This window comes from Nesoenas mayeri (genome assembly GCF_963082525.1).
Source record: "Nesoenas mayeri genome assembly, chromosome: 1".
In the NCBI taxonomy this organism is placed as follows: Eukaryota; Metazoa; Chordata; class Aves; order Columbiformes; family Columbidae; genus Nesoenas; species Nesoenas mayeri.
In genome coordinates, this window is record NC_137541.1 from 85,053,309 (window position 1) to 85,066,552 (window position 13,244).

The following is a 13,244-nucleotide window of genomic DNA, read 5'->3' on the forward strand; positions in this document are numbered from 1 at the left end:
TTCTACCTCCCCATCCTCATACTGCCTGGGACCTTGTTAATGAATTAGAGGTTCACACGTGAAGGACTCTTGCTCTGATTAGGCAGATGAAGTAACCTTGCATAATCAGCAAGAATTCTGCCTAGTAAGAAAACATCTCATAATTTGGTTAGTCCTGGTTAGCATACTGTAGAATGTGTGCATGTCCTGAAAGAAAATGATGAAGCTTTCTTGACATCTGTTCCTGATTTCTACATTTGATGGCGGGCTTCATCCACTTCCCAGCCCCCAGTGTCTATTCATCAGCTGAGGTGAACCAGATGCAATGGCTGTTTCAAATTGATATGACATGCTTTCAGAGAGCAAACATACCATGGGATTTCACTGACAATACTTGCATGAATATTGTTTATGCACATGAGGCATGACCTGTACGATTTGGCAGTCTATTTCTGTCACCAGGATTCTCTCTGAGCATCTTTTTCCAGTCCTGGATCCAAAACCACTTGTACAATCACCAGAAGAAGTCTTTTCACAGTTGTGGTAGTTTAGCTCTTTCCTGGACAGTTTGTTTACAAGGTGGGATGTAACATGGAGTTTAGTACAACTGGTGATTAGCCAGAGTTAGAGTTGTAATTTCAGAGTTAGGGACCAGCCCATGTACAAGTCATAGCTTCTGCATCATAGCTGGGACAAGGAATCAAGGACATGGAATTCCACCACATAGAGCGCACTATTTTCACCAAAACAGTATTAGCACATTATTGCAGTAACAGTCTAGGAGTTTAATTCTAACAGGCTATCTCAAAGATAGTTCTACTGAAATAGTATTGTTCATTAATTGTGAAGCCACAAATCAGGATTGTGATATAGGCATATTTCTAATGCAAAAAGAGTTCCAGCTGGTTCTAGAGCAATTTCTGCAGCCCATATTAAAAATGTCATCCCTGGCAGTATGTCAATCAATCCGCTCCTGGTTCTCCCCAGGGAGTAGTGTCACAGGAAATTTCTCTGTCACAAAAATGTTCAGCATGTTGCTGCTGGTCTTAAATAATAATTACAGATTCTAGACTGAATCAAACCCTTAGTCCATGTTGTGCTAAAACCAAGCTGGAAATAATGTAAAGGGAACACAGATTAATTCTTTTACAGTAGCGCTCTCTTTCCTCACATGCTGATTGCCAACACACCATTCTGCAGTGATTAGCTTGCAGTCCATGAAAGTGCATTGTTCAGTTGGGCTTCTCTACCACGTGCAGGGACAATTACCCTTAGTTTTTCTGCTTTACTGTCCAGGTAGGCTTCCAAATAATCCTTCTTCCCATGGGACAGACTTAAAAGAATGAACCCCGCCTAAGTAACCACATAGCAAACCTCCTCAGGATCAGATGGCTTTCTGGGTTGCATCTGAAAAATCAAGCACTGTACTGTGTACACCCAAATCCTAGGAAAAGTTTTTTTGTGTTTTCCATCCTTAGACTCATCTGAGTAGGGACATCAAGCCAATCAAGCGCGGACCAGATGCTTCTCTGTCATTGGTTACCTACTGAAGATACTGGCAAGACTTTTGGGGTGAAATGAGAGCCTTGGCTAAGAGGAGCATGAACTTACTTAGAGGACCTCAAGGACTGTGGAGAGACCAAGTGGCACCATGTAATGCTCCACTGGCAGTTCCAGGAGCAGGAGTCCTGGGAAAGGGACGTGTCCAGATAACTTCTATTGGAGCATTTTGGCTCTAGCCCATTCCCATTGCCCAGTTAGCAGCCATTGAAACAGCCTCTACTAGTGATGAGGGAAAGAGGCTGCTGCTGAGTGCCTCTCCTTCTCTTCCCCTCCCCTCTTCTCAGATGAGCCAGAAGAGAACAGCTTGGCCTGCAGAAGGCAAGAGCAGACAAACATCTTTCCACCTCTGTCTCTACTGTCTTTGGATGACATAGGTCAGTAGGTGAGGATGGAGAAACCTGCTGAGGAAGGATGCTGAGAAGGAGATACTTTGTAAAAATCTGGGCTCTAACTCACTTAAATTCATGTTATTGATTTGCTCTGCCAATAGAGAAGCGTGTTGGTCTTCATTTCCTCCAAAATATATTTCCTAACCTCCTGAGGAAATACCTTTGGCCTATATTGGCCCTGTCTTTACTGTTCTCCCTGTTGCATGCTGGCATGTGATATGCCTGGGACTTTAGGTTTCATTACTGCTTGTAGGTCAAGACTGGCCACATTTTGCAGTGTTTCTGAAGGAATAAACATATTTAGTATCTTGAAGGTGTCTTATCTTTCTTGCCTCTCCTAGCTTTTTTGGGTTTCTTAACATTTTTAAGCACTCATCTCTCTCTTATTGGCTGATCTCTTCTGCAGGCAGTGAGTATTTCACCATAAATGTTAGGTTTACATGCACAGTGCACCTTCCACCATGTGAGCTTATCAGCCTCATGAACTGCTCTTTCTCCTAGATGACTGTAAGCAGTGGATCCCAAATTCTGAGCTGGGAGAAGCTGACCTAAAGGGTCCTTTTTGACAGATATGAAACATGGTATATATCATGGCTATCTCAGTGACCATGACATTTGAGAGAGTGGCAGTCAAGTGATCCAATAGATTTTGCTTTGAATGTTCCTATTGTAATGGCCCTGTGGGAGCTAAAAGTCTAGTGGGATGGACCTACAGGAGCCTGGCTACTGGCAGCTGTGCACATACAAAATCACCAGGAAGGGCATCCTCACCTAGGTATGTTCCTATCTGTAAGCAGGAGGACCTTTCTGACATGTCTGTGCAAGAGCTTGACACTCAATCCTAATGGCTTGGCACTGAGACATCCTAAAATAATGCAGATCTCAGTAATTTGTTTGTGCCTTCCCATTGCTTCCTTGAATTTTCTTAGTTAATAATTCTATAATACTGGTTAATGTCTCTAAGTTTTCCTTACTCCTCCTGTTAAAACTGTCTGGAAACATAGCAGTAACAATTCATAAGCTCTATGACATGAAAAGTGTGCTTTTATAGCTTCCTTGTACTGTCTGGAATTTCACCAGACCAAACACAATAGGCTGAGAGTGGATGTGGGTGGCCGAGGCTGGGTAGTGCCTTGCCTTTATACTCAGTTTAACACCTCAACATGTTGTATTTAGGCTTCTAAAATCTCTAATCTCCAAAGTGAAGGCATCTGTTGATTTTAATGAATGTCTAGAGGTTAACAGTGCTTAAATGCAGGTGGTTTGACTCACTCTGCTTGAAGACACTTAGGTCTGTGACTTAAAAATTCAGTCTTGTCCTTTGATTATAGTTATCCAGCATGGAAACAAGAAGTGGTGTTTCTACTAAATGAAGTAGCAACTAGAAATTAAGGAATGCAAGCCAGTTCACCAGAATTGGAAAAACTAGCTGTGGATGAATAATTTCCTGTTGCTGACTACTATATGGTAAAGTTATGTCACAAAAAGTGCAAGCCTATGTGTAACAATAAGCCTGATAATGTTGAATGCTTACATTTCACAGAATGCTCAGGAGTCAGACTTCAGGATACTGCGTGATGCAGCCATTCTCACGTTCTTCATCCAGTGTAAGCAGTTGCTGTAGTAGTTTGAGGGAAAATGAAACATCTGAGGAAGAGGAGAATGACAGGGTGGGTGTATGAACTCTAACAGGCTACCCTCCCTGATTTTACCAAGTGCTTTATTAAAACACGTCTTCTTTGCCCTCTCCAGGAGCTGAGGTGCTCTCTTAAGGGCCTTCCAAAACAGGATTCAAAGGTTCAGACTATGTGGCTGGATGACAGTGACTGCACACCCAGTACTTCCAGCTCACCAGGTAAAAAAGAAAGAAAGAAAAACAGAAAAAATCCTCTGGTTATGCTTCTAGAAACATATGTGATGTTGAGCTACAATCATTTTGGAAAATCTTTCGTATGCCATCCTTGAGATTTGGGAAAGCATAGGTAGATAATAGGCTGAGAGAAATGGGAGAGAAGCCAGCATGCAAATCCTAATGGGGAATGGAGAATGGGAAGTGTGTTCCAGTAGCATGAATAAATATTGCTGTACACACTGCAGAAGGAGCTACAGTAGATTGCAAAGAATGAGTGTGTTCCTGTGTGAGTGTGTTCATGTGTTTCTATGGAGAACAAGCAAGAACAGAACAAGCAAGGGCTCAGTTAGCTTTAATTTTCTTAGGACAGTCTCAAGATGATATTCGAAAGAAATTACAGAAACTGGAGGGGGCACAATTACGAGATCTGGATGTTATGTTAGAAACAGCCTGGAAAGTTAATAATAAGAGAGAAAAGGAACAGTCAAGGCATTATCAGCAAGACCTGTTGTCCAAGGACAAGGTGGGGGAGTAGGAACAGGAGTCCGTGGTAGATGAATTAGAAACGGTCAAGGGCGTGGTTTTTGGAATGTTCAGGGAATTCCTTTGGGACCTGTTGTAAAGCTTGGTTCAAATCAATGTGCTTATTGTAAGCAGCAAGGACACTGGAAAAACGAATGCCCAAACTGTCCCGGTTCCATGAGTTGGGTACCAAATGCAGTAGGAAATGCAGTACAAACTATGGTGCTGGGGGAGTATAGTAATGACAGCTGACTATATGAAAGCACAAAAATGGATACCCAGAATAAGGAGCCCTTAGTGACGGTACAAGTGGGAGACCAGGATGTGAGATTTTTTGTGGACACAGGGGCTACCTATTCTGTGCTAAATTCTTTACAGGGAACAGTAGGTCATAAAACGACAACGATTGTTGGTGCCACAGGGAAGGAAGAAGTACGGCCATTCCTACAACCCTTAGATTTGTGTTTTGGAGGAAAGGAATTAACCCACAAGTTCTTATATGTTCCAGACTGTCCAGTTTCCCTTTTAGGACGGGATTTATTGACCACATTGGATGCCGTAATAACATTTGAGGATGGAAACCTGGTAATGAAAATTCCAGAATCTAAGGTAGGACAAATTCTGTTATTAAAAGAAAACCTGGTAGTGAAAATACCACAAGCAGTGGAGGAGGCTGTGATGGACTGACATACCTGGGAAATCAAAACCAGCCCAGCCTGTAAAAGTGGAACTGAAGGAAGATGCCAAGCCAGTACAGTTGAGGCAGTACCCACTGAAACTAGAAGCTAGGTTAGGCATAGTACCTCTAATTGAAAAATTCTTGAAATATGGTATTCTAGAGGAATGTGAATCAGAATATAATACTCCAATTTTTCCAGTAAAGAAACCTGATGGTAGTTATCAATTAGTCCAAGATTTGCGGGCTGTAAACCAGATCACTAAGGACATTTATCCGGTAGTTGCAAATCCATATACCTTGTTAACATCTGTGAAAGAGAAATATAAATGGTTTACTGTACTTGATTTAAAAGATGCCTTCTTCTGCATACCCCTTGACCATGAAAGCAAAAATTCCCATTGCCTTTGAATGGGAAAATCCACACAATGGGAGGAAAACTCAATTAACCTGGACACGCCTTCCACAAGGGTTCAAGAATAGCCCAACCATCTTTGGAAATCAACTAGCCAAGGAACTCGAGGAATGGACTACAAAAGGTCATATCATGATCCCTCGACAATGGTATTTGTTGCTACAATATGTAGATGATATTCTGATTGCGACTATGGGAAAAAGGATAGAAGTGTTTGTATCCCATATGGTGACAACAGTATTGGAACAAAAGGGGGGCCATTGGCTTTCCTCAAGCAGAATGATGAAATACCAGGTAATTCTGACAGAACAAGATGATGTTGTTCTAAAAATTACTAACCTAATGAATCCTGCGGAGTTTTTGGGTGCAGGTACTGAAGAAGGAGATCTGGAACATGATTGTGTGGAAGTCATCGAATACACCCATGCAAGTCGTCCTGATTTGAGAGACACCCCGCTGGCAGAAACTGACTGGGAACTCTTTACTGATGGCAGTAGCTTTGTGGAAAGTGGAGTACGGTATGCAGGGCATGCGATCACTACTGTCAAGACAGTAATTGAGGCCAAACCCTTACCACCAAACACCTCAGCACAAAAGGCGGAATTAATCGCCTTGACTAGGGCATTGGAACTCAGTGAGAACAAGAAAGGTAACATATGGACTGACTCAAAATATGCTTTCGGAGTTGTTCATGTGCATGGAGCCTTTGGAAAGAGTGGGGACTGCTCTCTTCACAAGGAACAAACATTAAATACCAGAAGGAAATACTGAACTTGATTAATGCCATTCAGAAACCATCACAAGTTGCTATAATGCACTGTAAAGCTCATCAAAGTGGAACATTGAAAATTATTGGGGGAAATCAGCTTGCTGATCAAACAGCTCGGTCGGTGGCACGGCAAGTGAGAACAATGGTGGGTCTTGTCTCCCAGAAGGTAAGAGCAATTGATTTATTACCTTCAGAGCCACCTAAATATTCCATAGAAGATGAAAAACTTGTAAGTCTAGTAAGAGCCAGCAAGAATAATTCTGGGTGGTATGTAACCACCAATGGACAAGTTGTGGTGCCAAGCACTATTATGTGAGGAATACTTCAGACAGAACACCAGAAGTGTCACTGGGGTGCAGAAGCATTGGTAACTTATCTAAGGAAACAAATTATCTCGGTCCAGATGTTAACAATGGCAAAGTCTATTACAGCTAAGTGTGAAATTTGCTTGAAAAATAATCCTCTAGTAAAAAGAAAAATAGAAATGGGGAAAATTAAGACAGGCATGCAACCCGGGGATTATTGGCAAATAGATTACACGGAACTCCCCAGAACTCGTGGATATAGGTATCTACTCGTTGTGGTGTATACCTTTTCTGGATGGCCAGAAGCCTTCCCTTGTCACACCAACCAAGCAAAAGAAACTGTGAAATGGTTATTAAAAGAAATAATCCCTAGATTTGGGGTACCAATAGGAATATCATCCGATAGGGGGCCCCATTTTGTGGCACAACTGATAAAGGAGGTTAGCAGATGTTTAGGGATTCATTGGCATCTGCATACTCCCGGGAGGTTTTCTCGGTAAGGACCAGCTGATTGTTTCCAGGGTTTAAGGTGTTTAGGTGCAGAGGGTTCTGTTTCCGAAGGTGCAAGACACGACACATCCAATTCTAAAGCGTTACTGCTACTGTTTTCTATAGCCATACACGTGCCCTCCGGTGGCCACTGTACTTCACTAGGCAGGTCATATTCAGGCCACCGGCGAGTACAATATTCAGTTAATTTCTTTTTACTCATTGATTGTCCGAATCCACCCTCCTTCCAATGTTTCAACAGGCAATCTAATGGTGACATCTTTGTATTGCACGTATCAACACAGAAGGATATAGATAACTAACACAGAAAGATAACACAGGTAACTTTACCAGAACAACAGTAAACACGGATCAAATCACCAGTTTCAACAGTAAATACAGATTAAATCACCAGAACTATAGACCAGGTGCTGAGCAGCACTAATAACCAGACCAGGTGCACACAAATAACCAGACCAGACCAGATGCCGAGCCCGCAGAGGTTTCCCTCTGTCTGACGGACGGCTGCCTAGGCAATACCCCGGGAGCTCCCTGCCCAACCGAGCGTGGCTTTCATTGCGTCTGACCGGCAGGCTACCAGATGCCTGACCAGCAGGCTACCAGACCAAAACCAGACCAGGTGGGTAGCCAATAATCCAGATAAAGCACCTTCTTACCAGTCAGAGGTCCGTCATGAGCAGCAGAGGGTCAGTCGCATCCGATGCACTCCCCAAGAATACCTCGGTGCTAGCCGGAGCAGGATCGAGACGTGACCCACCTCAGCAGCCCACGAGGTCCCACCTGGGTCGCCAAAATGTTAGCAATAAGGACACATAACCACAGGCGTAGTTATATGCGGTGCTTTATTTCAGCGCTGGGAAACCAGGGGTTCACACCCAAAGCTGGCTTCCCTGCTCAGTTTAAGTTACACAGTATTTATACAGTCCATTCACATACATATTCGTATATTCATTAAGATACGTAACGGTTACTCAACATTGATTGCAACATCGATTGCAACATCTTGGAACTATTTTGATCATGTGCAGTGTCCTCTGGTGGTCTTTCAGGGGGTCTTCAGGATGAAGTAAGTAGTCTTCATCACTTCTGTCCCTTTCACCTTTGGGTACTGCACAGGCGAGCTACTTCTATAGCTAGATAACTGCTGACTTGCTCAACCTCCGGAGATACTGCATGTACTTCTCCTCACTCTATGCGTATTTAGGCTAAGATAAAGCTAGGTCGTTAAGATAAGAGTATACTCGAACACGATATGCTTGAACATCCTTTCAGGGACAGTTTACAAAACTGATTCATCATTTCAGGAACGTTTTGTAAAACTGGTTCTGTTACTAACACACACATAGGATTCCTCACCGAAAAACACGCAGAAGCCTTTCCACAAGCATCTAGGTATATGCGCCCATACGTGCACGCATACGCAGCTAGAGAAAAGCACCTACCTTTTCATGCACACTTCTGCAAGCACGCCCTCTCACTTCTACTTGCAGGAGGACGTACGAGAAACGCACTTTCATGCTGGAGGGTAAACACGTCTGTTTAAGATGGAGACACTGCACACACGTACACATGGCTTCACATTTGGAGGGTACCCCCAGATATGCTCCTGTTTTGGGATCAAACTGTGTGTGAATGAAGTTGTGCTTATAAATACTCGTCTGTCCACGTGCGTGTGCCTGATTGTGGGTTCCATTCATGTTTGAGCTTAAATGAGTGTACAGCTGTGGTGTTTGTTGGAACGCTTCTGCATCTCTCCAGTTGTACAGTCCTGCATTTCTCATGTGGACAGACGCAAGGGAGCTCTGCTAGGAAAGAATCAGCGACAGACATAGGCAGAACTGAACGCTGAGCCATGGTACTTCTCATCCATGGCAAATGCTTCACAGTCACCTGAGGAAAGACACTTAGCAATCAACCTACAGGAGAAACGGAACAGAACATGTCATAACAAGAAAGTGCAACAGAGCATCTCTTCACAAGCTTGTCCCTGATCTATAGCTGAAGGCAAACACTTGTGTGCTTGTGTGAGAGGCAGTGTCTTTCCTGTCACCGTCTGGTAGTTTTGCACAGTCACAGGTGCTGGCACGACTGTCAACGTCTAGGATACCTGCAGACTTGACCCAGTGCTTGTGGAGACAGTGTCCCTGAAAGTCTCTGTGTGCCTTAGCGCCTGCTGAATCCAGCCATTTCTCAACCCGCATGTGAGTCCCTCTTTCTCTCCACACACATGGGTGTTTATTTCGTCTCCTGTGTGCATCTGCACTGGTGTTGTGCTCAAGTGAATGTGTCTGCTGACACTTTGTGTGTGTTGGTTGTGCCTGTGTGCAACAGAACGATCATGACACCTCAAGTGAACAGAGAAAACGGGAATCATCTAGGTAGAGGAGACAAAGGCAGAACAAGGCAGGATTGAAATGTGTTTATGTAGACGCTTTCCCTGTGCTGACTTTTCACAGTTATACCAGAAAAAAATCCGAGAGGTAGCCCTACCCGAGAAACGCTTCCAAAGAGGTCATTTAGCGAAAGAACAGCAGAGCCTGTGGGATATGACTGCACGTGTAGCCATTCGTGTATCAAACGTCTGCATAGAAATTTGTCAGTCTGCACAGACATAGACGTGCTTGTACTTTTATACACGACGGTAGTGGTGCATAATTTTGAACGGAGTCCCGTGTTTGTACACGCTTGTGAGACGGTCCGATGGGGTGTACAGGCTCGTGCGTTTATTTGGAGTCTTATTTATACAAGAGCTGAAGCATGTGCACAAGTGTGAGTGTTTGGGGAAGAGTTTCTGCATATATGGAGCTGACCTCTCCCCTGCTTGCGTGTGGACACAGATGCGATAGGAATGGAAGCTGCTGAAGCAATATAGACTGTGGACAAGGTACAAAGGACTTACCCATCCTCAAGCAATGCCATGATACCTGCTCTCTAACCACCTGCAGAACGAAGGGATATTTTTCAAATTTTAGATCCTCCAGCACGAGGACGTGCGGACAGAAGATTAAGTTGTATAGAAGCAGGGTTCTTAGCTTATATTTGACTAGAAATTAATAGATCTACTGGATGTAAGGAACTAATAATTTTCTTCGTGTAAGTGTGTACCAGTTGCGCTTCAGAGGAGAACTGCCAGCGTGGAGACGTAGATCGTCAGACAGATAAAAAGACCCTCAGAATCTCCGCCGAAACAGACTGCATGTCCTGCAATTGACGCTAGATAACATCAGTAGCCTGCTTTTAGGCCATTCTTTCTCCTGTAGACGCTTGGTATGTGAAAAATTGCCCCAAATTGTTATGAATATGCAAGAATTGGAGCCTACTGCTTTCCCTTTTCTTTTCCGCATGCACACATAGGCTCCCTCACCGAAACACAGGCAGAAAGAAGCCTTTCCACAAACACACAGATGTGTGCAAAAGCTACCGCCTGCGTGCTCACGCAGCTACGGAAAAGCACCTACCTGTTCCCACAGTGATATAGAATGTTTCCAAATAGGTCATTTAGCCAAAGAAGAGCGGAGCGTGGTATCAGGGAAAAATCATATCTGAAGGACCTTGCGCTAATTCCTGCTAGCAAGGAAAGGCTTCTAACTTCAGCACCTCTTCTTCCTCTCTATTTCTCTTTCAGACTATGTTCCTTCTTTCCTTTACAATTGCCTAGGACGTGCTCCCCTCCATTCCAACCCGGCTCATCAGCCCTTCTGGGATACTCACACTTGTGCACCTGCTGCAGCTCTTGTAGAAAGAAGTTTCACACACGCTCATTCCATCCTTGCAATCATAAATCGAGCTGAACACACATGCACGGTTGTGATCTCACACCATTCTACACATACCATTTCCTATACACCTATACAGAGCCACAAAATCCCAAGGTCTCACAGACCTTCCAAGAGCACATAGGCTTGTCTCTGATCTATAGCTGAGGGTAAACACTTGTGTGCTTGTTGGAGATCATCCGTCTTTCCTGTAAGTGTTGGAGTGTTTCGCTCAGGTCTAATGTGCTCAAGCTCGATAATCAAGGTCTAGGATATCTGCAGACCGGTCCCTGCTTGTGTAGAGACAGTGTGCCTGAAAGTCTGTGTTCGTTAGCGCCTGCTGTATCTAACCGTCGCTCCATACTCGTCTGAGTCTTTCCCTCCAAAATCATGGGGGTGAATTTCGTCGCACATGTGCATCTTGCGCTAGTGTTGAGCTCAGCTGAGTGTGTGTCTTGACGCTTGGTGTGCGTTGGCTGTGCCCGTGTGTAACACAGCACAGTCAGGAGTGCGCAAGTGAACAGAGAAAAGGAAAATCGCATAGGTAGAAGCAACGAAGCAAAACCGATTCAGGATTGACGTTTGCTCGACAGAGACAGATTCCCCGCGCTAACATTTCACAGTTACACGAGAAGAAAGCTGAGCGGTACATCGACCGGAGAAATGTTTCCGCAGAGGTGATGTAGTGAAAGAACAGCAGTGTGCGCGGCAGTCAGGACTGTGCCTGAAAAGCGCCAAAACCCGCAGAGCCTGCGTTCAAAAGCTGGTGGCGATGTGACTACACTGAGGCACGTTCCCGTGTCTGCGACTGTATAGAGTGCTGTTTCATGTTCACACAAAGGCTCACGGTCCGCTTTTTCTTCTGTGTGTGCACACGCGTTTCCGTTGTCTCTTCCGAACAGCGGTACCTCTGTGCGTGCAGAACGACGTGGTCAAACGCATCTGCCTGTGTTTTGGTAAACAATGGAGTGAACGTGTTCAGACAGCGGCATCTCCGCAGACGTCTCCACAGACCCAGTTCTGAAAGCCCCGCACCCTTGGACTGAACGTAGAAACAACCAATTGCATCGGTGTGCGCAATCACATATTCAAGACGGACGTCTTTAATCTCACAGAAACACTACTGTATTTGCGTTCAAGCATGTATCCGAAACGATGTGTGATCAGATGAGCTGCCGGTATTTGCTCTGTTCTGCATGCTTCGTTGTAGCTCTCTTGACGGCCGCAGGCTTATCGGCTTGCTTTATACGACTGTGTAAAGGGATAGCTTGAGAAAGCTTGCCTTTTGCCTACTTCAGCGCTGGAAACTAGTTGCTACGCCTTCCCTTTTTTCCACGTGCACACACACGATTCCTCACCGAGAACCACGCAGAAACCTTTCCACAATCACCCAGCTGTGTGCACACATCGCCACGTGCACGCACACGCAGCTAGAGAAAAGCACCTACCTTTTCACGCACCGATGAGTAAAGCAAACGCCTGGCCACACACATGCACACTTCCACAAGCGCGCCCACTCCCGTCTCTTGACAGAAAGACGTACGTGAAATGTAGTGACATGCTCGAGGGTATACAAGTTTGTTGATGTGTAGCGTACTGCAAAAAAGCATACGTGCGTGCACGAGAATACACCTTTTAAGGATATCTGCAGAAATGCGCCTGCTGCTCGGGTTTGTGACACACATGCTCTCCTATGGGGTTTGTGTCACACACATTGTCCATGGCGATTTGTGACACACACACTGTCTAATGGGGTTTATGACACACGCACTGTCCAAGGGGGTTTGTGAAATACACACTGTCCATGGGAGTTTGTGATATGAACACTGTCCAATGGGGTTTCTGACAAACACGCATTCCAAAGGGGATTGTGACACACACGATATCCACGGGTGTTTGAGACACACACGCTGTCCAATGGTTTTTTGACACATGCACTGTCCAGGAGAGTTTGTGACACAGACGCTGTCCAATGGGGTTTCTGACACATACACTGTTTAGAAGGGTCTGAGACACACACAGTATGCTGTGGGTTTTGTGACACACACACTGCCCGGGGGGGTTGTGATACATACCCTGTCCAAAGGGGATTGTCACACTCATGCTGTCTAATGGGGTTTGGAACACACAAACACTTTAATGATGCTTGTGACACACAAGCTGTCCAGGGGCGTTTGTGACACAAATGATGTCATATCGGTTTTGTGAGACACAAGCTGTCCAGTGGAGTTTGTGAGACACACACGGTCCATGGCGGTTTATGACACACACACTGTACAATGGGGTTTGTGAGACACACACGGTCCATGGCGATTTGTGACACACACACTGTCCAGCGGGGCTTTGTGACATGCACACAATCCAATGGGGTTTGTGACACACAAACTGTGCAATGATGCTTGTGACACACACACTATCCAAGGGTGTTTGCGACACACACACTGTCCAATGTGGTTTGTGACACACACACTGTCCATGGGAGTTTGTGACACATATACTGTCCAATCAG

General features: G+C 44.8%; 1 protein-coding gene across 1 annotated transcript in view; it reads left to right on the top strand.

Annotated features, from left to right (window-relative positions):
• The window catches only part of LOC308041899 (rap1 GTPase-activating protein 1-like), a gene marked incomplete at both ends in the record, with an annotated part of 107,012 nt that overhangs the window by 13,399 nt on the left and 80,369 nt on the right, over positions 1–13,244 (top strand). Inside the window, 2 exons of the mRNA XM_080346877.1 lie at positions 3,475–3,601; positions 3,684–3,786. Coding sequence (XP_080203003.1) covers positions 3,475–3,601; positions 3,684–3,786 — 230 coding nt within the window. The remainder of the gene's footprint in view (positions 1–3,474; positions 3,602–3,683; positions 3,787–13,244) is intronic.